Source organism: Acanthochromis polyacanthus, chromosome 10 (genome assembly GCF_021347895.1).
Source record: "Acanthochromis polyacanthus isolate Apoly-LR-REF ecotype Palm Island chromosome 10, KAUST_Apoly_ChrSc, whole genome shotgun sequence".
NCBI classification, from domain to species: domain Eukaryota; kingdom Metazoa; phylum Chordata; class Actinopteri; family Pomacentridae; genus Acanthochromis; species Acanthochromis polyacanthus.
In genome coordinates, this window is record NC_067122.1 from 5,902,968 (window position 1) to 5,928,392 (window position 25,425).

Consider the following 25,425-nt stretch of genomic DNA (forward strand, 5'->3'; position numbering starts at 1 on the left):
TTTTTTTTCCTTTTCTCTTTTTTTTTTTTGTCTACAAGTCCGCTCAAAAATGACACCAACCAACCATGGTGTCATTGCTTAAGCTTCATGTGCAATTTTTTTTCTTCTTTGTGACTGTGACCATCACCTGTCCTCACCTGTGGCTTCCTCCCACATTCCAATAACACGTTGATGCTAACTGGTGATTGTAAATAGTCTGTAGGTGTGAATGTGAGTGTGACTGTTTGCCTCTAAATGTAGTCCTGTGATAGACTGAGTGTTGTTTCTATTGTTTCTATTTAGCTAAAGTCAATTGTAATTATTGTAATTCAAGTTTATTTTCATTGATACTCCATTGTGAACATGCAAATGGTGTGCTGTGGACACCAGAGATGAGCAGTCACTGTTGTTGCACTACTTTCTTGTCCCCTGGGAGTCGGCAACAAGGACACTCTGAGGTTCTGTATATGCGCCATAGTTCATGAAGATCTGTGTGGACACCCACTCAGACAGCTGTGGACACCACAGAGGCAGAGTTGTGGTTGTTATTATGCTACTTTCTAGTCTGCTTGGAGGACTCCTTTCCATACATATGCAGCAGGTTTGTACGAATAAACACCACTGCTGTACACTACTGTCCCTGCAGCTTAAATTTTGGGCTAACATCTGCAGAAGGTCCGTGCTCACCCTCACAAACTGGAGATGATGGAATTGACTTTATATGAACCATAAAGTATTAATAGCATTGACGTAACAGTGGCCTCATTTCTACTGCAATCTCCCTATGATGCACCAAAAGCTGAGCGTTAGTAAATCCACAGAACAGGTTAGACTCATTACAACATCCACCTCTAAAATTAACTCTTTATGTTCCTGGAATAAAACCCTCCTAGTCACCCATCCACAGGTAGTCTACCCTTCCATGTTTATAGCTCTCTGTGCAGTTGAATCGGCCCTATGCATTTTTTTTGTAATGTAAACACCCAATCAGGTTTGCCTTCCTACGTATAGGAAGTCTTTTTGTTCGTCTTTCCAAATGAAATATTCATTCAATATATGATGTTCCCACACAGACCTACTCGCAGCTGCTAAATTGCTAATTTACTTCTCATGCAACAGACACAACATCAAAGAAACACAGTGAGTATTTGCTTCATTGTGTTGCTCTGGCAGCAATGCCAGACTACAAAGAATGAACGGTTAGCCAGTTGTCTAATTTGGCACATTTACTGTATATAAATGTTGATGATTGTGTATTGCCATTGTAAATGAATGAATCCTATGAAGCAGCAACAATGAAGGACAAGGTACCTTTTCTTCTCCACATAAACTGCATGTAAAAGACATTAGAAGGTCCCAAAAGCTGAAAACTTGATTAATAACAAAAGTGAACTCTTCTGTTATTGACTTAATATAACCGGAGAGCAACAGCACATCTGCAAAGTCTTGATCTGCAGACATAATGGAAAATATGCCTGAGCGACTTCAAAGAAAAAATGTTTTCTCAAATGCTGATTTCTGTGGGAGGGAAACTGTGTTTTCTCACAGACTTCACAGTTTCTAAGTCTGTAAGTGCAGACATAAGTATCACTCCATTGTTGAGAAACCACAAAATAAGACGCGTTTTGTCCCTTAGTCAGCAGATATCCTTTCTTTTTTTGTTATGAGACAAGCACAGCTCTTAGCCAGAGAGTCTCTCAAAACAACACCGAAAAGCCTCTGAAAAGAGCTTAGAAGAAACAACTAAATCAGATTGTCTTGCTCCTGCAAACAAATCTTTAAATCCACTGTAGGCTTACGTGTCGGTCATAAAAACAACCAGTCCGAATAGATCCTTGCTTCACTCTGAGTCTGGCTCCTCTTCTAGTTTGCCTTGGGAGAAGCAAGGACATTTCTGTTTGCAACAACTGAAAACATGCTGGAGGCGATACACATCTCATCTGGGCTGCGAGGGTCTCTGGATTCACCTGAGGAGCTGCAGGGTATGGCTAAAGGAGTTATGTCTGTGCTCTCTGGCTTCCACTGTAACACAGATCTGGACAGAGGGATGGATAATTACACCGAGAAGTGATACTTCTGATTCTTCTTGTCAGCAGCCTCCAATTGCACGTGCTGTGGAAGCTCCCTGCAGAAATGATGAATCCTGTGCAGCCCACAGTAACGAGTCATCACTCCAACAAAGGGACCTATTCACAGACTCCCACAAGAGCATTAGATTTTTACCAAACTCTCTCTTTTACTTCGAGACAAGAAACCAATTACACAACCCTCGTACGCCGCTAATAAACATCACCCCCACGCCACACCCCACGCTCAGCACTCGAGGGTGAAAAATCGGTGGATTATCAAGCAGCTTTCATGTCTGTGGATGTTTACGAATGACGGGGAAGAAAACAACTTGGAGAGAGATTAACAAAAAGAGGAGGAGAGGGAGCAGGCTTGTCCCAGTGGTCCGGAGGAATACCAATATAATCATGTACTTGTTCTCTTGTTGGTCTCTAGAACGTTTGTGAAATGGAGCACAATGGCTTCAGATAACACGGTCTTTGTAGCTGAAATACTTCACCACTGATAGAGTTTGTAAAAGAAGAATCAGAAAGGAAAGAGCAGTGGTAAACACATTTATCTTTAACTGCCAATTGCTGCGGTGTGCTTAAGGTGAGGATCGAATGCCCATCACATTTTTTCTCTGGGTGTCCAACCATTCTTTTTTTAACATCTTAAAGCCCACAAACATGCCAGTTGAGATCCATCATTATAACCTGTGTAGCCAAAATTGCTCAAAGTCTGCAGAGATTTAAGTTTCCAAAGGTACCAGATGTGATCCACTGAATTTGTGGAGAGTGTGTCTGTATACGACACTACGAAGAAGAATATAGACAGAAAGTCACAAATAATTTGAATCGGAAAACTTAAAGCTCCTTAGGGGAAACAAAAAAGGAAAATCTGGGCATTAAGGGTCAAAAAAGTCTCACGAAACAAGTGCTTCTTTCCAGTGGTCTTAGCCTCGATTTACATCTTGTTTTTTTTTTTTCAAAAGAGACAACATATTCTGACCCTTAGGCCTACTGAATATATAGTTGCAGGCAAAATTTAAAAAAAAACAAAACTCTTGAAATGGTAAAGGATGGCCTGATGAAGTTAAAAATGACTAATTTCTTTAATATTTTAAGCAAGATGACTTTTATTTCCATCCTATACACTTTCAATACAACCAAAAAGGAAAAGGGCCCAAAGCATGGTCAGTATTGAGTAAAACCACCTTTGACCAGTATCACTGTTTGCTCAAACTTCCTGCATAAAGCTTCTAGTCATGCGAGAGTCTTAGACCCTCCTGCATGTTCAGTACTTCTGAAATCTCTCCATAGTTTACTTCATTGGGTTTAGTTTGAGTTTTTTGAGGACCATGATGGGGAAACCTTCAGCTTGAAGCTCTTGAGGCAATTTATTGTGTCTAAGTTCATCATTCTACTATAGAAGCCATTCTCTTTTCATTTTCTGCATTTTTCCCACATACACTGTGATGTTTATTTACAGAATTCGAGGATCTATCCACCCATGTTACACAGTTGGACACTTTCATGAAAGTCTGGACTCTTTCATCTTCAAACACCTTTGCTCATTTGGCTAAGAAAAGTTCAATTTTAACTTCATCACCCCACAGGACTTGTTGGCAATATGCACCAGACCTGTTAAAACGTTTACCGACAAACCTCTCAAGCTGAATTCTGTGGAGAGGATGCAGGAAAGGTTTTCTGCTGATATCTTTTCCAAGAGGGTCATGTGTATAAATGTCTCTGTAACACTATTTCAGAGTCTGCTGAACCTTCCTGAAAGTATTTTGCTGTCATAGCTTGGTTTTGATTTGCTTGTCTAGCTACCCTATGAGCTGTTCTCTCAGAAGGCTTTCTTTTTCTAACTTTACCTCCACTGTTAGTGTAAACTGGAGGAAATAGTCTCCTGAAAATGCATCGCTATCTTCATATAGTCTTTTCCCTGCTTTGAGGACATCAATAGTTTTAACTTCCAGGGTGCTACACAGCTGTTTCAGCTGATTATTGGGCAAAGATTTGAGAAGTATAGTTAAAGCTCTGAAGTGTGCATCACCTCAAATGGCCCTATCTAACAAAGACTGAACAAGCCAGAGCTCAAACAAGCTAATTAGGGATAAGATCTTATAGGTCAAAATTATTTTGGTGCCCAAAAATTTGCATGCCGCTTCATTTTCTTCCATTCAAAAAATGTACAAAACTAAAATAATGCCTCATTTTTGCTTAAAATGCCAAAGGAGACATTTAATTTTGTACCTTCTGTAGATTTATCTTCTATTGACTAATGATGTCCTCTGTATGAAATAAAATGAAACCTAACCCTGATCCTAAATTTCATAACATAACTTTCTTACAGCCATGAAATCTGGTTTAAACTTCCAGAAAAAGCTGCGAAAACTTCAGCTTTTAAGGTCAAGATCCTCATTACGACTCATCTCTGTCTTAGTTAAGGGAAATTTTCTACACTTTTGAGAATCTCATCCAGTAACTTCAACCATTTCGATCACACAATAGATGGTATTTTTTTATTCCTGTCAGCATTATTTAATGCTTACTGACATTTTAGAGAGAAAAAATTTATAAGAGCTTCTTGGATTTCAAATTCAATGAACAGACTATATCCTCATCATTGACCAGTTAACATGGTCCGCTTCTACATGGAAGATCTACAAGTGATGATTAATCAAAGGCCTGCATGGCTGTAAAAAAAATACACTTGAAAAATTTCCTAAACTGAATTTGGAGCAAGGTTGTATACCTTGTTTGTTATGTTGACCATAACACTGTGGCTCTACAGAGATTTAAGAGGCTTTTGAATGGTTTATTAACCTCTGCTCTCCATCCACTTTCCAAATTGTCACGATGCTTGACTAGACTAATCGTGGTTTATTTTAGCGCAAAATGGTCCTTCATCATCAAAACACAACAGACTGACAAAATCACTGCATGTTCCACCTTCACATTCAACTTGAATATTCTTTATACATGTACAGACTAAAGATTTTGATCACTGTTGATGTCGTACTCTCACATCTGAGCTGACACTTCTCCTCTCTGTCATGATGGATCACCATATCTGTCGTCCATTCTCATGTGAATTACAGACATCCTGCCATTCACCAACCCAGCCGCAACTCATTTCAGCAGCTCATTTCCTTCCACAGAATGTTAGTACCTATGACTCATTTCATCATTAAGAGTTGTGTTGGTGGCATTAAGTATAAGAAATGAGATGATAATGGGGAAGAAATGAAGCCAACACATATGACTGAGATCCTCTTATGCAGATCTGTCTCCAGATGTCTGTCTCACGCTGTAATGACCTCTGTGCAATATGACGATATGAGTGTCAAGAATCTGATTAATCTTGCTTCTGTTTGACCCAGAGATAATAACAGCAGGCATCAGGGAAGGGAAATGTGTTTGTGAATAATGATCATGGTAGATGACATGCAATAATGGAAGAATGTGGTTTCACTCAAGATGACAAGTTGACATGGCATCAGAGGAGATGCAGATTTGTTCATGAAGCACAAAAATGAGCAGAGGGTTTTTATCAAATACAGACTGCATAGAAAGATGGAGGGCTGCACAGTGGTGAAAGTGGTTAGCACTGTCGCCTAGCAGCAAGAAGATCCCCGGTTCAAATCCCGGGGTGGGGCTGGTATCTTTCTGCATGGAGTTTGCATGTTCTCCCTGTGCATGCGTGGGTTTTCTCCGGGCACTCCGGCTTCCTCCCACAGTCCAAAAACATGCTGAGGTTAATTGATAACTCTAAATTGCCCGTAGGTGTGAATGTGAGTGTGATTGTCTGTCTGTATATGTAGCCCTGTGACAGACTGGCAACCTGTCCAGGATGTCCCCTGCCTTCGCCCGAGTCAGCTGGGATAGACTCCAGCACCCCCCGCGACCCTAGTGAGGATAAAGCGGTGTATAGAGAATGGATGGATGGATAGAAAGATGGACCAACCCTCTATAGCATCACCCACTGGTTTAAGCAGCAGTTTAAATGCATCATGTCAAGCTTTAAATACAAATTAACCCTTTAAGCTGCAGTCAATTCCAGCCGTTTTCAGTACAAAAAAATCGCTAATATTCTATTTTTAAATTAAAAAAAATGACGAAAAATACAGGGAATATTGGACGCACATTGCGAGGTGCATTTCCTTGAAAACGACCGATTCGTGGATTTTATACCGACTTCAGGACATGTTTTGGACAAAATAGTTTACTGGCTTGTGTTGTCTGGATGTAAAAGGTTGGATTATGGCCGTTTTTTGTGGAATCTTTTTTTCTGTGTGTAATAATGAACCCGGAAATGTGAGTCGCGCTGCGTGTGTTGAAGCCGTGTATAGAGAACGGATGGATGAATATTTGTTTTTGTCGGACAAATGTGTTTTTCTCACCCGCTGTGGTAATCACATCTGAAAGTGGTTTATACCGGCGGATTCATGAGAATCTAAGCTTTCCATCGGCGTATAGTGTTTGTATAATCGTGTTTGCAGCCATCGGACATTCTTGAAATTCCTATGCAAATTAGTAGGTGTACCGCCGGCGGTACACCTACTACGCACTGAAGCGTAAAGGGTTAACCAAGTGAGTTACAAATAACAACACGCTCCATGTTCCAGACTGTAAAAACGCTTATTTCTCCTGTGAAGTTAGACATTTTACCATGGCAGTCTATGGGAATTGACTTATGTTTGGAAGAAGCCTCAAGTGGTCATTTGAGGGACTGCAGTTGGTCTTTATTTCTACAATTTCATTTAGCAGATGCTTTTAGCCAAAGCGGCGTACATCTGAGAGTAGATACAGTACAAGCAAGGATCTAGTTAGGAGAAAACAACCTGGATAATGGCCATGAAACAAATTATTCTCAGCCTCGTGCTATCAAAACACAACAGGAAAAATCAGCCCTGAATGCTGTACTATGAAACAAGTTTAACATAGCGGGGCATTTTTTGTGTTTGGCTCAACAATAGCTAAAGCTCCAGTCAGAGATTAAAGGTTGTTGAACTCAACCTTTTCACAACATACGGAGATTGTGCGTCACCTACTGTAGTCAACAGGTTGTTCTAATAAAGAACATGGAATATAAATGGAAAAACGCTGCTATTACAAATGCTGTAAGACAGGAATGCTGCTAGAAAACACTACACGAGACACTATGCACTACTGTACAAAGGTTTGGGGTCACTTAGAAATGCTCTTATTTTTGAAAGAAAAGCAGTTTTGGTAGTGTATTTATTTTACTGATCAGTACAGACTCTTATTTCTAACTTCTTAGAACAGCCCTCTGTTTCCTCAAAATTACCGTCTCATAGGACGTTCCAAATTAGCATATTAATGCCACAACCAAAGAGCAAGTGAAAGAAAAACATAAGTCTAAGAATTATAGCCTCACGCAGGATGCTAACCCTGGTCTGCTGGTGAAAGTTCTGTAGCTGACTTATGCCTCTAAACTCTCCTATCTCCTTATGCAAACTTTGTGGCTCTTTCAAACTGGAAGCCTTTCCTACAAAGTCACAGGTGACAAATTACATTTCCCATCCATGTCCCTGTTGGGGTGAAAGAATTGGAGAAGCTACATGGCAAACACGTGGGAATTCCAGTTCAGAAAACACAGCAAACATATATTGCAAAATCTATAACTGACTGAGGGATGTTCTGGTTTGAGTGACACACCAGCCAGCAGAAAGCAGCCTTCATGAAGTGTTTTCAATTACGTCCTTATCCGTGTGTGCGGCGTCTTCACGGGAATAAACGCTGAGGATTTCCTGCCTGACATCAGAACTGTGAGGAGCGAGAGATTTTCTGATTAATCATCAGCACTATGGCAGTTGTTGTAGCTGCTAAAATCGCCAGCTTTTCACATTCGGCTACTTCTTCACTCGAAAAGCAATTCCTTCATAGTTGAGCTGTGCTGAGCTCATGTGGTCTAAATGTAGCTTCACCTAATGTCCAGAGGTGTGATCACGTAGAATAAGTGCAAAAAACACCTGTGTAAGAGTGCAGGGAATTGAATACGTCGATATGATGAATGGCGAAAACTTAGCGTCACTAGTAGGTTTAGTAATATGAAAGACAACAGAACGCATCTTTTTTATTAGTCTATCTAAAAGTTTCAAACAAGCTCCTGCACACTGTCTAACTTGCAGGAATTCATGTATTAAAAACGCTTTTAGGTGTCTACATGCTAGTCCTTCACCATGCAAATGTCGTGGTAGAAAGAGAGGCTAGGGAGGCATCAGTTACCGAACACCGTTCCACCAAACAAAATCATTTTCTATCCACCGTTTAATAGTGAAAAGGGCAATGGGGGATTGGAGTTTATCCCAGCTGACTTAAGATTGTTGTGGGATGTTCTGTTTAACAAGGCTGAAGGTGAGAAACAAAAGCTTCAATCAGACTGGATCTGTCTTTGAGTCATTGACTGTCTTGCAGCAAGAGTGAGAAGGTCAAACACACAGCTCACAGGCTGTCGGTGAGGTTCTCCGTCCGATACAGAGTACAGAGGTTCTGTTATACAAAAATGCGACTGACGGGCATGTTGCACTTTAGACACTGCTTGTTCCGACATCTTTTTCACACTTACTGGTATCAAATCTGAGTTTGTGGTTTACGCGTCTGGTGAAGTTCCTGCTTTTTGATGTGGAACTGCTCCATCTGGGGGCATGATGACCTTATCTTCACCCGACAGAAAGCAGAAGCTATACCTGAAGTAAGACCTATGTGTTTCTAAGTTAACTGGAGTCAAGGTTACGCTGAAAGGCTATCCTAACATTACCAGGAACAGATGGTATACTGACGGCATAAAGCAATTTTTTCATTATAAAGATACAGCCTGAACGAGTCATCAGTCCACCACAGGTCTGAAGAGAAAGATGGACAAACATGCATGATTGTCTTTGGAATATGGGAGGAAGAGACCCTGTACCGCCCCCATACAGAAAATGGTCATTCTAAATATACACCACTGTTCAGAAGTTTGGGGTCATCCAGGCAATTTCAATGTCATGTTTTCCAATGGAAACTCACACTGTCATTCATGTGCTAACATAATTGCACAAGGGTTTTCTAATCATCAGTTAGCCTTTCAACACCATTAGCTAACACAATGTAGCATTAGAACACAGGAGTGATGGTTGCTGGAAATGCTCCTCTGTACCCCTATGGAGATATTCCATGAAAAATCAGCCTTTTCCAGATAGAATAGTCATTTACCACATTAACAATGTATAGACTGTATTTCTGATTCATTTATTGTTATCTTCATTGAAAAAAACTTATTTTCTTTAAAAATAAGGACATTTTAAAGTGACCCTAAACTTTTAAACAGTAGCGCATCTCTTTACATAGCATTAGCAAATACTGGGATATGAACGCCAAAAGCCCCCAAGGGCCAAAAAAACTAGTTTCACAGGTTGCAAATGTAGATGAACCTGCACTTACATAAAATAAATCTCCCCAAAAAACACATCTTAAGCAGATAAAAGGTAAACATGAACAATAAATCATCACAGTAATACATTTCCTACAGACTCTACCTCAGCACAGTGTATAAACAGAGTCAGCATCTAAGCCTCCAGAACCTTTGCTGCAATAATACATTATACATATATATGGAGCTTTTGGAAAGAATTACCAACACCTGCAATACAAAATGAGCACTAACACATTCAATGTACTATGGGCTGACTTCAGAGAGATTTCTTCAGTGCAGAAGTGAAGCGCAACTTCACCAAAAGGGGTAGAATATGATAAATGGTCCACAAAATGCTCAGAGTCTGATTTAAATTGCAGCTGCTCGAATTGGAAGGAAAACCACTTCACGTGTTTTTGTTGCTAAGCACAGTTATCCAAAATCTATGTCTTCTGTTGCATGGCAACATTAGACGGGTGATCAGTTCAATACATTGTTTGGAGGCATTAGTAAATACCTCAGTGCTGCGGCATCGAAAACAAATCACTATTTTGGATTGATGGCTCTAATAACAAGTGAAGGGATCGTACCTGCATTTTGAACTTCAAAGACTCGATTTAGTTTCCACCGCGCTGCCGCAATCATTCTGAAAATGATCTGCAGTGAACAAATCATTCCATCCCAGTAAAATGACTGGCTATGTGTCAACTCACTGCAAAAGAGCTATGAGCACATTTGTCTCTCTTTCTTTTTGTGCCTTTCCCTTTGGCTGTAGTGAGCTGTCAGGTTTAAAAGGTGATGGAGTGCGAGTGCTACACTTCTAGAGTCGATTACAACTCAGATTGCAATTGCCGGAGTTGCTGCAATTGACTTGTTGACTCCTGCGTTCACGGCATCCAAAGGTTGTGCTGCTGCAGCCATTACGTGCGCAAACCTGAAACTAATTTATTTAGCATCAGTAATTTTGATGTTTTCAGGTTCAGTCTCCTCCAGACCAACAAATTCATGCTTGCTCAGTGGACTGGATGCCCCTGTGGCCTGTTACAACCCATTCGCAGGTACAGTTATCTGTTTTAACATGTACATTTTGCTTCACCAGGCTTAAACCTTCATCTGTTTCATCCTCCACAATAAATGTGAGCGCAACCAGAGACTTCCGTTTCTGCTGAAGTGCAGAACATCACTGGTACGATCAGCCAGGATAATCCCAATAAGGATCGGGAAAACAGGGATGTGGACGTCTCAGCGAGGCCTTTGGGCTGCATTCGACGGCCCATTTCGACAATTTGTTTGATGATGAAAAAAGACGCACAACTCCTCAGTCGCGCTTAATGGTGAGCAGTTTAATAAAGCAGCCACTGTGAATGCATATTAATAAAATGTTAATTCCTGCACGTCCATCTGCAATCAAAAGCAACGACACCAAAGGGATTCTGTATATCAGATACCGGCTGAGTTGACAGATTTTGTCTACTGTAGCGCCATGTGAATGTATTTTGTTCTGTTGAATTTGAAATTATTTTCTGTTTGATTTGTTTATTTTTGCTGGCTATGGCGATATTTGGAAAAACTATATGGGAACCAACTGTTCATTCATTAATTTTATGGTTAATAAAGGAAATAGGGAAACACTCATACACTTCTGTGCTTCCAAAATAACACACACAAATGACACTTCAATGCAACTGGAAACTCCTCAAATTCATTCTTCTTCTCAGTCCCTCTCTCTCACCTGAGCTGGAACACATCAGCACTGTGGTTTAACAGAGGACACCATACAGAGACTTTATACAATAGCACAGAAACTGTACTGACTGTCAAAATCCTTCTACTGATTTATATTGTCAAGTAGCTCGTGAAAACACCACTTTTTAAAGCTCACACTGCTAACAGAACAGCCATCAACCAGTCCCCTTAACCAGTGCGCTGAGACACAAGATAATACACACCTGGAGACAATTACAAACACTAAAGCACTACTAAAAGAACAAAGACCCACTTGCAAAGAAGCATCACTGCAGAAAAATCAAGAGATCATATCTTAACGATACATAAAGCTACAAAATTTAAACAAACTTCGAGGCTCATAGGTGACCTGATTCCACAGTGCAACACTGGGCTGAAGCTGTTAATTGCACAATCTGATAATGTTGGGGAACAGAGCAGTTCAGTGATTTCACAGTTGGATGAGGTCACATTACACTTCTCTCCTGCAAATCTGAAACATCTCTGAAGAAATCTGATTACCACAACTGTACAACTCACACAAACTCGTTTTAAATGTATGCATCAGTCTCAAAAAGCTATATCCAAATCAAACATCGTCTGCAGTATGAGATCTTCATCATATAAGCAGAATTCAAAAAATGACCGATGCAGAAACAAGTTTTAAAAAAAATCCTCACCTTAGAAGATTTCCTTATTTCTGTGCTTGGGAGTACTTGTAGCAAAATGAAATGCACAACAAATCAAACATAACCAATAAGCAGCGTTTGCCCTCCTGTTCCAGGCTGCAGGTACCTCAGCTCATCCTCTGGGGAAATTTGTGTGCCGAGCACAAATCAGCAGCCAAGCGGGGGAATAATGCAACACATCAGTGGCGTCTTGCTGTCTTCCCAAATCCCATGTTGATTTACAGGCCACCTTGCCGCTTAAATGCACAGATCAGCTTTGGCAGGCCAATGGGTATCCTCTGATGTCGGCGAGTCACAGCAGCATTACCGACTCCTCCTGCACTGCAGACTGAAGCCATTTTAACTTCTACACTTTGAGCGTGCGTGTGCCATAAGAAAAGATACAGTAAGTGAGAGAAAGGAGGATATAGTGCCTAAGAGTGCGCCTGAGCTGCATTAACAAGACACCAGGGGAGCATGTGAGCAGGGGAGAGGAGGTGTGATGCTGTGTGTGTTCTGTGCTCTTCACAACACAAGTGTATTGAGGAAAAAGAGGAGTTATTGTGTTGTTTCTCTTTTAACAACGTGAACATCCGAGGTTATTACATCAGGTTTGAGGGCACGAGCTGGAAATAAGGTGTGGAATAACAGCTAGATTTGGAATCAAAAAAGTTCCTGTACAAAGTTTGATTCCTTCATAGACTAGGACTGAATACACACCACGTATACACTTTTTGGCTGGTGTGTTTCATCCATGCTATCATTTCGATTTATCCTGTAACAATAGTTATTAGAAAAAACACAGACAATGCAGTTTTAAGAACGCATGTGGGGGGGAAATATGCTGGTTTACAAAGACTAACACACTCCAGAGAAAAATGAAACACTCACAGGTCCAATAATGATGTGAAACTCATTCGAACAATGCAACTGTTTTTCTCACTTTGAGCAAATACTCAAATTCTGGTGTTATTCTGCAATGAAAAAATATGTCATGCATTTGTGTATAAAGCTTAAAAAACATCATGAACGGAGAAAGGTTGAATCCACAACAGTTAGTTCTCTCTACTGAGCAAAAGTGCTCTTAATGAAATAATATTCATGCAGCAACACAGAAAAAATTACATGCAAATTCTATCTTATCTTTGAAAATGCTGAAGTTGAAATAAAATACCATAAATTTCCTTGAAAGATAACGGAATTGCTTCAGTTCAACTGATAATAATGCAAAAAAATTTCAAGTTTAGATGTTCAGACTTTGAGGACATCCAGACAATCCACCCAGTGTTTTAATAATTCATGTACAGAGAGTTTACTTTACAAACAACTGAAAAAAATCCTGATATTATGCTTTCTTTTGAAACTGTCAGATTTATAGTACATCATGGGTAATATAGCAAACATCACTAATAATATATTTTTTAAAGAAACCACGAAACAGAATTTTGACGCTGTAAATATATTTTTAAAAATATATACAATTAGTGACAATAAACAGAAAAAGAAGAACCTTTTCTAAATTTTACATTAATTTGTTTGTCAAATATATCTTGTATAATTACACACACATATATTAATGAATATATATTCGTTTAATATCTATAAGCAATGAAAATGTGTCAAAATCTATTTTTAGTCATTATACATCATTCATCATTCTATCATCTATGTAATTCTATGGATTAAATTTAAGAGGTAATATTGTTTTCACACGTGTAAATATCATTCATTAAATATTAAAAAGCCAAAAACAAATACACACAATCTTGTGTAAAAATAAATTTGTAAATTAATTTTAATCATGGGAAATTATTGGATTTTTATTCGGCTTTTATGACACCCCAGCAGCTGGAAAATTAGAGTTTTCTTTCAAGCTTTTCAAAGTCTGTGATGTTTTCAGCAACTGGGACAAATGTGACCTGTCGATGCAATCTATTAAATTAATTTTCACACCTAAAAATGATCACAATCTGCTTATTTTTTGCTGTCTGAAACTACACCTGTAACACAATCCGTCCACAACCACACTGTCCATTCATGCACGTCACACACCAACATCAGGCTGACCGTCAGCAGCCTGGATGGAGCTCTGTCCGCCGCCTTTACTGCCAGACTGCCTCATGCATACTTACAGAATCTTGAATGATCAATGCGATTGATCAGGAGACTTGATGCAGGTCAAACAAATGCCCACCGGCAGTGAAATACTGTGATGACAGGAATGTTTTTTAAAAAATAATTTAATGTGAATTACTATTGATCTCCAGCCCTGGTCAATAGTTATTTCAGAGAGTGATGGAGGGGACAGTTGGAGGCTTGTGGGTGAGCTCAAGTGACCTCTGCTTCGGCTACTGGGCATCCTGGGAGGAAAAACAGAGGTGTTTATATTAGGGCTGGGACTTCAACATGTTCATTCTATGATTAATTAATTACAGAAACAGTAACATGTTAAAAAAGTAAAACACATTTAATCGCACCTTTCTCAGTTTCCTAATTTCTGGTACACTGGTAACGCTGATGCACACTCCAGCCCAGTAGGTGGCGATAATGAACATAAAGTCTGTTTGCCCGCTATGAAGAAGATCCACAGGATGCATTAAGTGATGTCAAGAAACTTTGGTGAACAGTGAAGGAAGATGAGACCGCATTGTTTGGTTTGTTGGATAGAAAGTTTTCTTTCAAAAATCTTTCTGATGGCAGCTTGGATAAAAGCTCGGTTTTGTGCAAATTGTGCAACAAAGAGTTTTCTGACTTACTTTGAAGTTTAAGGACTTCCAGCAATCCTGTGAGGTGGCATCAGCAACACATGCACAATCTACTCATGCTAAACCTCCCAGCCGGTCTTTGATGCTTTATGTCACTGGAAGCCAGCAGGATGAGAGGGAGCAGATCCAGCACTGGGTGAGCCCAGCTCTTCTCCAAATGAAATAATTTTTAGACCTTGTTCTTAAGATTCAGTTCACCTCTGGACAACTTCAATCAAACATTACATGCAGTTGCTACTTGTGTTTAATTGATGAATTCCTCTCCATGTGCTAACACTATTAACCAAGCTGCATGCCAGAGTTAAACACCTCTTCTTTCTCTGCTGCATTCCTACCTTTGGCAAGGTTTAAAAGCAGAAATCATGTTGTACACAATAGTTTAATGCAAGTATTACCGTTTGCTGTTATAACACGACAGCAATTTCCGTGAACTTTGCTCAGCTTATAGCACACAGTAAAAAATTGTTAAATTCATGTGACTTTATCTCCATCTAAGCCTCAGCATTCAGGGAAAAAGCCTTGGTGAAGAAACTGAGGAAGCCTAATTACCTGAGTTTGGCAGAGTGTTCAACCTTTTGTTACGGAGATTCCTCAAATGAAGTGAGCAAGCGAGATAAAATGAAAGCGGGGATTAAAATTCTCTACATGCAGCCTAATTCCAGGAAACATGTCAAGTCCCTGCCGTACAGCTGAACAGTGAAGGGCTTCAAGTTGGCACCATTTTACATACAAATCATACAAAGCAAAGAACATCTGTGAATGCCGAACGGGATGCTAAATGAGGAACAGCTGAAAGGGTGTAAGATGAGAATTTTTTTGTGTCAACGCTTTGCATAAATTTGCAGAACACATCATCTATCAGAAGTGCATTACGCTGGGTGTTGGTGAAAAGATCAGCTGAGCAGGTCAAACTTCACTGCAGGCAAGATCCTGGTGAGAACACATTTGATGAAGTGGGGACAAAAAGGGCTCGAGTGGCATTATGGACTAAGACAGGCTCAATAAAAAACATATTATACCAGGCTCAGAGAAAACTAGATGCCTGCAGCATTCACTGTGATGTTTACTGCACATGTCCAATGTAAAATCTGAAGTTATTTATTTCATATTGCATTCCCAAACATATCTAACATACCACATCATGCACAAGATGTCAGTTTGCTCCATTTGTTGTAATAAAGGGGTCATAAAAACTGTCATCTATAACTGCAATTAGGAAAACAAGCATACACAGAATCTACATTTACAGCAGTGGTTCTCAACCCTGTTCCTCAGGACCCACTGTCCTGATTAACAGGGTTGAGAACCACTGATTTACAGAATGTGACAATGTCATCTAGTGCATTGTGTGCACAATGATTAGACACATCGTGACCTTATCATTTTTAAGCATATTTTCCATCTCCAAGCTACATAAACTTGAATGTTAATTGGACTGAAGTATTATCAGGTGATGTGTATTTGTGTAATGAGGGAAGGTGTGGCCTAAAGTGGCCTAAAGTGATCAACAGTGTTAGGCAGTTTCTTTACCACAGACAAAACGGACCAAAAAAGAGATTTAACAGACTTCTGTAAGGCATTTTTTTTACAATGCCTTACAGAAGGATGCAGCACTCTTGACATAGCTAAGCTACTGAGGCGTGATCAGAAGTGTTTATTTGTAAATTTCAAATTGTTTATTACTCCACCAAGGAACTTATGGGAGTTACGTGACAATCGGAGTGCAGCTGTCTGTCTTTCTGTTAGCAACATCACTCAAAAACCGAATAACGGTTTTATATGAAAATTTAAAGGAAGGTCAGAAATTTCACAAGAACCAAATGACTACATTTGGGCAGTGATGCGGCTTATAGTCTGGATCCACGGATTTAAAAAAGATTTCTGTGTCACCACGAGATAGCAGCACGTCAGCTGCCTGATGATGATCACATTATTGCAATTTGGCTACAAACTGACCCCTGCAGACTTATCGTGACTTTTGATTAAACAATTGATTAAATTGTGGGAGTGTTTCCGAGTCCCATCAATTCCCATTGCCCAGGTCATTTTTTTTTATTAAAGAATTCATCCATCGGACATGATACAAAGACTGAGCAGTCTTGACAAAGCACTGCGCTCTTTGACTGCTTTTATTGTTAGTTATTCTTACTCTAATAATAAATGAAAAATAAATCATATGGGAAAATTTTAGGTTTTTATTGTTAGTTATTCTTACTCTAATAATAAATGAAAAATAAACAAATCAGATGGGAAAATTTTAGTTTTTTTTATTCAGCTACATAATAATTCTGCACACTAATAGTTGCCTAATTACTGTGCACACATCCTGCGAAAGCCAAAACTCACGTTTCCTTTGTTGAATACTCAGGTTTGAGGTTTGTCATCATTTTGGATTGATTGAGAGTATTGCATTTCTTCAAAAACAAAATGAATCCTAAAGAATACAACTTGCCTAATAATTGTACATGTAGTGTATGTATGAATCTGTCCCTGCAAGCTCTCAATCTGGAGCTGGATTTTAGAGTGTAGAAAAACACTTGAGAGCACCGAGGCCTGAGTTCATTACGGAGCCGGTGGAGGTCAGAGGAGCTACTTTAAGTCTTTTAAATCATCAGAAATAATGAAGGTACATTTCTCTGCTGCTGAGTAGATCTTGAGCCAATTTCATCGATGGCATTCAATTGAACAAGACAAGAAGGAGGGGGGAAAAAAAGGGAAAAAAAACATTCTAAATGGATGTAGGAGAGAATAAAATAAAATATGTATGTGACCTTGGTGTCATCACTGATTCTGGCATTCAGACTGTGAACAAATGCTCCACCAGTCAGCGGAGGCTCATTAGTTTTCGATCAAGCTGGGTGACAAGAAAAACTGATTATGACTCAATAGAACTGTGCATAAGTTGGATGAAAGGCCCCCACTCATAGCTGGGTAGAGGTTGCACATTCAAAACAACCATAACAACATCGAAATTTTAATTAAATAATTCGCTCATACTCGGCAGTGTATCAAGAAGTGGTCAGTTTTTCTGTCAGTCATGTCAACTGCACTGGTTATCATAAAACCCTGTGAAGACCAAGTGGCATCTATCTTAGATGTTTTGTATTAAAATATGGTCTCTAATAGTGGATGTTCTTAAATATGTTGAAGGGTAGAGAAAGTAAGGCTCTGTTTACTTTCAGACAAGCATCTTCATTGATTGTGTGGTTGCTGGTTTGATTTCCTGACCAGGAAAGTGTGGTCTGGAACAATCGAGAAGAAATCTGTTTATATTTACAGTCTTGCTCTCAATTCAGTTCTCAGTTCAAAAGTTTGGGGTCACTTAGAAATGTCCTTGTTTTTGAAAGGAAAGCAGTTTTTACTCAATGAAGATAACTTTAAATGAATCAGAAATACAGTCTAGACGTTGTTAATGTAGTAAATGACTATTCTAGCTGGAAACGGCTGATTTTTAATGGAACATCTCCTTCGGGGTACAGAGGAACATTTCCAGCAACCATCACTCCTGTGTTCTAATGCTACATTGTGTTAGCTAATGGTGTTGAAAGGCTAATTGATGATTAGAAAACCTTTGGGAAGTAATGTTAGCAGATGAATAAAAGCGTGAGTTTTCATGGAAAACATGAAATTGCCTGGATGACCTCAAACTTTTGAACGGTAGTGTATATAAAGCAAATTCACAACATCCTCAAAGCGCTTAGCATCATAAAGTACAGACCTTTGAAATTACAAACAGAACAGAAAACCCAACAATCCAAAGATGGCTTTGGAGTCCTTATGATCTCAGATAGAACCAGGCACAGGGAAGGCGGCCATCTGCTTCAACCGGTTGGGGTTAGAGTGGGGATGAGGGAGTTTTATTTAATAATCTGCTTCTTTTTTTCCCCTCTTTTTTCTTTTCTTTACAGTGTCTTGTCACTGAACTAATTGCTTTTGGGTCACTTCCTTGGGAATACAGGCGCATTACAGTAATTTATTACCAAAGAGTTGGGAAACAGAAACAGATATTTAAAAGGAAGAGTAAAATTTGCGGCAGCTGAGGCTGAGAGATCCTGTCTTTGGCTTTATGATATGGGTGCAACTTATAATAAATAAATGGCCACGTCTTTCTGTTGAAACACTGTAAACTTTGCCCCAAGGTTTTCATTTCCATACTCACAGAGGGCATCATGGAAAGCAAATTTATCATGAAACCAGTGTAGAGTCCCTTCAAGCTCCTATGGATATAATTAGAGTACAAAGACTGGTATAAGTCTTTGTGCAGACTGGTTGGAAGTGCACTGAAAACTGTGTGAAAATGCCATCTTTAAAAAGAATAATAAATGCCTGTACCTTTGATTTGCAAAGCCCAGCCACTTTGCAACGCAGTCTCTCACCAAAACGTGTAATAGCTACAGGGAAAAATGTATTTGTTTCACAATGAAGTCTGTAAACTAGCGAGATTCCTACATTTCTTTGTTTTGTTTTTTAGCTTAATGTCTTCTGTTGGCCTGCACCCAAAACACATTTCTGACAAGTTTATTGCACAAAAGAGCAAAAGAGTGTGCATTATTATTATGAAAATAATTAAACTCAGAACTTTCACCCAGAAGACTGGACCTTGGAGGCGTGAGATCTGTTTTGCTTGTTTTATTTGTTGCATATTCAGTCACTGTTTGCGTTTGTGCTGCAAAACTACTTCTTGTTTTTAAGACATCAAAATTACATCAGGCTTTGAGTCCTATTCTACACATATGTTGTCTCTTTCTGAAGATCTTCATTTGAAAAGAAACTTTCCAAAAGGGCAGGGACAAAATACATAGAAAAAGCTTTGTTTAAAAAAAATACCCCTGTACATGTGGACATGGCCTGCAACACACCTGTTCTCATTGTTTTCTAGGTTGCACAAAAAGCTCTACATGAAGAAGCTCCATCTTGTCTTATGTTGGACCATATTATCCCCTAAGAGCACTTTGCTTTCAGAGTACATGCTTACTTGTGGTTTTTAGTTTCCACACACAGAATGGGAGGAAGAGCCTTCAGCTATCAGGCTCCTCTGCTGTGGGATCAGCAGACACCTTCTTTCTCTACGTTAGAGATTAGACTGATTATGTTCATTTTGTCATCTCTTTACATTAGATTACCAACAAATTAGTAAGGATGGTTGATGTTTTTTCCCTGCTCGGTAAAAACCATCCTTACCAATTTGTCGGTAAAAAAGAAACGCTAATCTTTTGAGATTAGGCTTGAAACTTTCCTTTTTGATAAAGCTTCTAGCTTGGGCTGCACAGGTGAGTAATTAGTTGGTTATACCTGCTATAGGCCTAGACTTATAGAATGATGGACTTCTACTCTTCTTTCTTTCTTTCTGTCTTCATACATGTTATAATTGCATGTCGTTCAGTTTGTCTTCTCTTCCCTGTAGTTTGTGCTTTGTTGTCTCTGCAGGAATCTGGGACTACAGGTTTCTACACGCAGAAACTGATCTCCAAAGTTGTTCTCAAATGCATTTCTGTTTGCTATCCTGTTGTCTCTCTCCTTCACCCTCACCCCAACTGGTCGAGGTAGACAACGCCTGTTTCTGCCAGAGGTTTCTGTCTGAAAAAGAAGAGATCGTCCCATTGCTGCCAAATGCTGCTCAAAGGGGATTCAAAAGAAACTGTGTACTTGTTGGGTTGCCTCAAGATAATATGAAATGGCACTATATGAATAAAAACTAATAAAATAAGAAACCCCCTAAAACAAGCAACCATGTCATAGTTTTGCAGCTGCTTTTTGTGAAAATAGTACATTTTGGGCTGTGGACCAGTATAGCTATTACTCAGTGGGCTGCACTTTGATTGGTCTTACTGTAATTAGCATTAGCTCCAGGACTGAAACATGCTGCTGCTTCTTTTTTTGTTTTTGTTTGATGTGATACATCAAAGCAGTGATGAGGTGCCTCTCCTTCCTACTGCACACGTCCCTTCCACAGTCTGTGCACACCACTGCTGGGTGTCTGTACAGGAGTGTGATGATCATGTAACAGTGAAATACAGCCTGAAGCTCCACACACTGGAATCCCCCACAGCAGCCCCACTGAAACGTTATGGGATTTTCTTTTTTTGGACGCAGACCAAATGTGTGTCACATCAAACCAAAAACAAACAAAAAAACACACACAGACAAACCAAGAGACGTCAAGCTACAGCATGTTCTCCCATCATATCCCCCACCGCCTGTGTTCTGCTCTACCGTAGGCTGCCAGCCGAGTCCCTCTTCCCGTTGCAGGGAGCTGGGGGCGGGCTGTAGGACGGAGCAGCCAGCCAGCGTCGGGGCTGAATAATTGATCTCTCTCTATCGGTCAGGAGGACGTTAGTGGGACGCTTCTCTCTTCATCCCTCCATGTGATTCAGTCGCTCCTTCCCATCACGGTGTTAACGGCAGCAGCTTCACCCTCCGCAAACCACCACCCCCTCTACTCCTCCTCCTTCCCTCTACGTGTGTGTGAGAGAGAGAGAGTGTGTGAGTGCGCGTGTGTGCGTGCGTGTGTGTGTGCAGAAAGACGAAGCGTCAAGCAGGAGGAAGCACCAAGGACGTCCTTTTCTTCCCCCCCTCAGCCCCGGGAGCCGGAGATGCAAGGGACGAGCAGTTAGATTAGCCCGTGCTGCTGTTGCCTGCTGCAGGAGAACTTGGATCCGGAGGCTGCTGCGGCTGAAGCTCTGCTCTGTGAGTGTGTGAGGAGGATCCCGCCGGTAGCCGGACGGAGGTAAATCGACGCTTCGGCGCGTGTGAGCGGTGTTGGGGAGCTATCCGCGGTCGGTGGTGCTGAAAGCAGCCTGATCAGACGAGGAAGCGCATGTGTGCCTCTGCTGCTCCACTACCTCTGTCTCTCTGCACGAATATGCACAATACGGTCGACTTTGAACACATTTACCGCATATTCGCCGTGCACACGCATATGCAGCTGTAAACACGTGTGCATCGATCGGTATTTGTGCGTAATTATCGTGTTTTGAGAGCAGCTTTTTTTCTCTCTCTCTCGGTGCCGGAGTGGGATGGCTGTGTCCAATGCCCCTCCAATGGAGGATGGAAAGTTTTACCACATGATCAGGAAAAATACACAGGAGTGGTTTAGTCCGGCGTCCACATGCATGACAAAAGAGTGTCCTGCCAGGCTGAGGACTGGCACCGGACACTTTTCTCTAAACTCGTGTGACTGCAGGCACAGTGTCCGTACCCCCCGACACCGAACCCTCAGCTGTCCGGAATCATTGAAAAAAGCGACACATTTGTGAGGAAATAGTGAGCAGTGGCTGTTGTTTTGGTCAGGACTTTGGAGATGTTGTGTAGATGTGTTTGAACCATTGACCTCGGTGTCCTTCAGTTGGCGCACTGAAGGAAGAAAACGCGCCTAACGCACAGATACAGCGCACATATGCCCATTTGTGAATGTTTGGCGCAAGCTCTAACAGCAACTAACTGTAGAGTCAATTAAGAAATGACTGATTAATGTTTCAATTTAAGAAATTAATTATAATCTGAAGTGATGACCACATATAATCTCACTGTTTTTGTCGTTTTTTTCCTTTCAGATCTGGCAAGGAAGGACTTCTACTTTTCCGCAACTATTGAATGTAACATCGATCAGACAAGGAAGGCAGGGAATTAAAAGCCATCATCATGAATTTCGTTATGAAACAAGCGTTGGGAGGTAAGTTCGACCTTTTAATTCAGAATGTGAGAGTCCGCTCTCGTTCCTGCTGGAGGTTTTATTTTCCTGTGAAGTTCAGATTTTTATTTTTTTTAGCACCTGCTGCTTTTTCGTGTCTTTGTGTGCAAATCACACAACATTATGCTGCTCAGTGTTGTAAATCAAAAGTTGAATTTCTCCTTTCCTTTGGGTCTCCCTTCCTTGGTGCGTTTTTGCGCTTTGCCTCCGCATCTGCTGCTGACTCGTTGCGCACTTGGCGCAGTTGGCCCCTGGGGCGCACTGAGAGCAGCTTACTGTAATAGGCTAGTGATTTGTAACGTTGACTGAACCATTGCGGCCAAAAGGGCTTCTGGTGTTGCGCAGTGCGTGCAGCCCTCTGACAGAGAGGTGATTGTGTGTTACCATCAATCAGGCTGTGGCCACTCTTATCTCCACATGCTGAGGATGCAATTGCAACCTTGGGGGGCGGCACAACCTTCTTTCAATAATTTCTTTCCAACATGCGGGCATGTGAATGATTTTCTAATTGCTTGTGCTGCAAGAATTCCCCCGACATGAGATTATCATACCAGAGTAATGAATTCTGAAGGAATATGAAGTTGTTATCATGTATGAATATGCAGATGGTGCAGCGGAAGGTGAAGGTACCTAAGTGGCTTCCACAGAGCACTGACTGCTGGGTGATTTGTCCACAGTGGGCCCTCAGAGCCCATGTTTGTTCAGACCAAACACTCATCCGCTGTTGTGTCTTCATGCTCTGATTTACATGAATAAATAAGCCACAGGAAGTTAAATGTTACATTTTCTGAGTCTGGCTCATCACATGAACACAAATCCATCACTGTCCTCATGCTCTGATTGGTGCATGGCAGCACATGACGTCACCATTCTCCATTTGAGCCACTTGGACCAACCAGCACAGCTCAGAAATCTCTCAGGTGAAATAATCCAATCTGTTCTTCTTTTGGCAGAAGACTGTTTATGTAAAATGCCATAACCCATAGTGAGAGGCTGATGAAATGTGTTTCAAGCTGTTTCACACTCCCCCCTATTAAAAGATAGATTACATTAAAGTCTAATAAGCTGGAGCATCTCTTGCACTATTGGAGCCATTGCACGATGTAACCTTTACACAGCAGAGAGTTGTGCATCTCATGGAGGGGATCTTCCCTTCAACTTGAAGGAGTACGTCACTGACCTTTGGAATTGCAAATCTTCACTGCTTGAAGCTTCAAAGATGTTTCTGTCTGTCCTCCTTTGAGAGGTTTCTGTGCAAGCTTCAACACAGCTGTCACCAAACCAGCCGTGCACTATAATCCACTTCTCCTACACTGATCTGTTTTGCAATCACAAACACCTGAACTTCTTGTTCAACTTTAAGTTAGAAGTAAACAGCAGTGCAACAAAACTTCCTGTACAATTACAGCAAAATGCAGTGATTGTTTACAGCACTTTCCTGTAGAAGATGAGCTTTACTATTTAATATTATTTAGATTTTTTTAATTATAAACTGTATTTATATAGTTTTATCACTGTAATCAGCATCTCTGTAAATGTAGTTTTATGTAAATCCAACCCTGTTTGGCATCTGTTAAAAAGTCTGGTGTCATCCAGACAATTTCATGTTTTCCATGAAAACTCACACTTTTATTCATGTGCTAACATAACTGCACAAGGGTTTTCTAATCATCAATGAGCCTTTCAACACCGTTAGCTAACACAATGTAGCATTAGAACACAGGAGTGATGGTTGCTGGAAATGTTCCTCTGTACCCCTATGGAGATATTCCACTAAAAATCAGCCTTTTCCAGCTAGAATAGTCATTTACCACATTAACAATGTTTAGACTGTATTTCTGATTCATTTAATGTTATCTTCATCGAAAAAAATGCTTTTCTTTCAAAAATGAGGGCATTTCTGAGTGAGCCCACACTTTTAAACAACAGTGCACATAAATAAATGAATGAATAAATGAATCAAACAAACAAATAAATGGCTTTACTGAGGGCATCATTACTAAGTAAGCTTTACTATTTCTAGCTGGCTAAATCAAGTTGCTACTTTAAACAAAGTTCAGGAAGTTTTGTTCAGTTGACATCATCAGTCTTTTCATTAAACTACTGTTAATGGTCATACTGTAAATAAAAATAAATAATCTAAATAAATAAATAAATAAAATAAACAGACTTCACAGCTTTTATTTTGAAAAGATTACACTATTGTTAGATTTTAGCTTCATTCTTACAATGATTAATTCCAGTTATATATTGTAGACAAACTGTTGCGTTGTGCACGTGCTGAATGAATAAACTGATCTAGTCCAAAGTTAATGTCCTCCACTTCGAGTGGAGCATCAGGCAGCACCCAAAGTCAGAGCTAAATACAAAATTTAACCACAGAGCTATTTTAAAGCCAGACTGCTGCTTTCTCAGCACTCAGTTTTCCTTTTCGCTTAGTTTAGTTAATATTATACAAAATAATCGTCCAATATTATAATAAAAATCTTTCAGATTCAGGTGCAGTTAACTGCCATTGTACAAAGCAGGGACCTCAAAGAACCTCAGCTGTAACTGCAGTCTTAACAAATCAACAAGTCAAGTTTGAACACAGAGGAGCAGAAAATTGTGACAAGTTACTTTCAGTGTGGTACATGTGTGGAGAGGCTCTTGAGTTTGTCGATTAAAGTTCTCCAGGAGGGAACCAGGTGTGAACTAACCGTGATGTCACCCGTTGGTTTTAACGCTGAGAAAATGAAGCCCAGATTTTGCTACTTCCTGGTCACCATTTTGGATTTTTTGGAGCCAGAGACGTAAAAAGCGTCATCAAACAGGCTGGACCGGAGAGCAACTTGGGGCAGGACCAGTCAATGGGACTGTCAATCAAGTATAGCCACGCCCCCTGGCTCCGCCAACTTTAACGATTTATTTAAAATTCAGTGTTGATTTATTTTAAGATCGGCCACCTGATCTCTCATTTTGACCATGAAAACTAATGGGAAAAAAATCCTGAGCTGTAGAACATCAGTCTATTAAATTTTATTTTTTCCAAAAATGAATTGGGGTCTATGGAGAAAAAGCTTTTGGGAGCCAACCCTAGCAGACGGCGTGATATTGCAAGTTTTTGACACTTCCGGGTGGGCTT

General features: G+C 40.2%; 1 protein-coding gene and 3 long non-coding RNA genes across 7 annotated transcripts in view; 2 read left to right on the forward strand and 2 right to left on the reverse strand.

Moving 5' to 3' along the window:
• Nucleotides 1-12,653, reverse strand: part of LOC127535743 (uncharacterized) — a 93,093-nt gene extending 80,440 nt beyond the window's left edge. Inside the window, exon 1 of the long non-coding RNA XR_007944590.1 lies at nucleotides 11,859-12,653. This is a non-coding gene — a long non-coding RNA (uncharacterized LOC127535743). The remainder of the gene's footprint in view (nucleotides 1-11,858) is intronic.
• Nucleotides 1-25,425, forward strand: part of LOC127535740 (uncharacterized) — a 511,585-nt gene that overhangs the window by 418,329 nt on the left and 67,831 nt on the right. The gene's annotated exons all lie outside the window — the stretch shown is intronic.
• Nucleotides 13,101-20,739, reverse strand: LOC127535741 (uncharacterized). Its single transcript, XR_007944588.1, has 2 exons — nucleotides 14,324-20,739; nucleotides 13,101-14,206 (listed from the first exon to the last, which is right to left on the reverse strand). It is a non-coding gene; the product is annotated as an uncharacterized LOC127535741 (long non-coding RNA).
• The window catches only part of LOC110951665 (complexin-2-like), a 71,540-nt gene continuing 67,100 nt past the window's right edge, over nucleotides 20,986-25,425 (forward strand). The window contains exons 1-2 of one of the 4 annotated variants that reach the window (XM_022194843.2): nucleotides 20,986-21,338; nucleotides 22,165-22,283. In XM_022194843.2, coding sequence (XP_022050535.1) covers nucleotides 22,253-22,283 — 31 coding nt within the window. In that variant the 5' untranslated portion in view covers nucleotides 20,986-21,338; nucleotides 22,165-22,252. Of the gene's footprint in view, nucleotides 21,339-21,713; nucleotides 21,875-22,028; nucleotides 22,054-22,164; nucleotides 22,284-25,425 lie in introns of those variants that run through there. The other 3 variants (XM_022194844.2, XM_051954357.1, XM_051954358.1) reach the window with 3 other exon arrangements.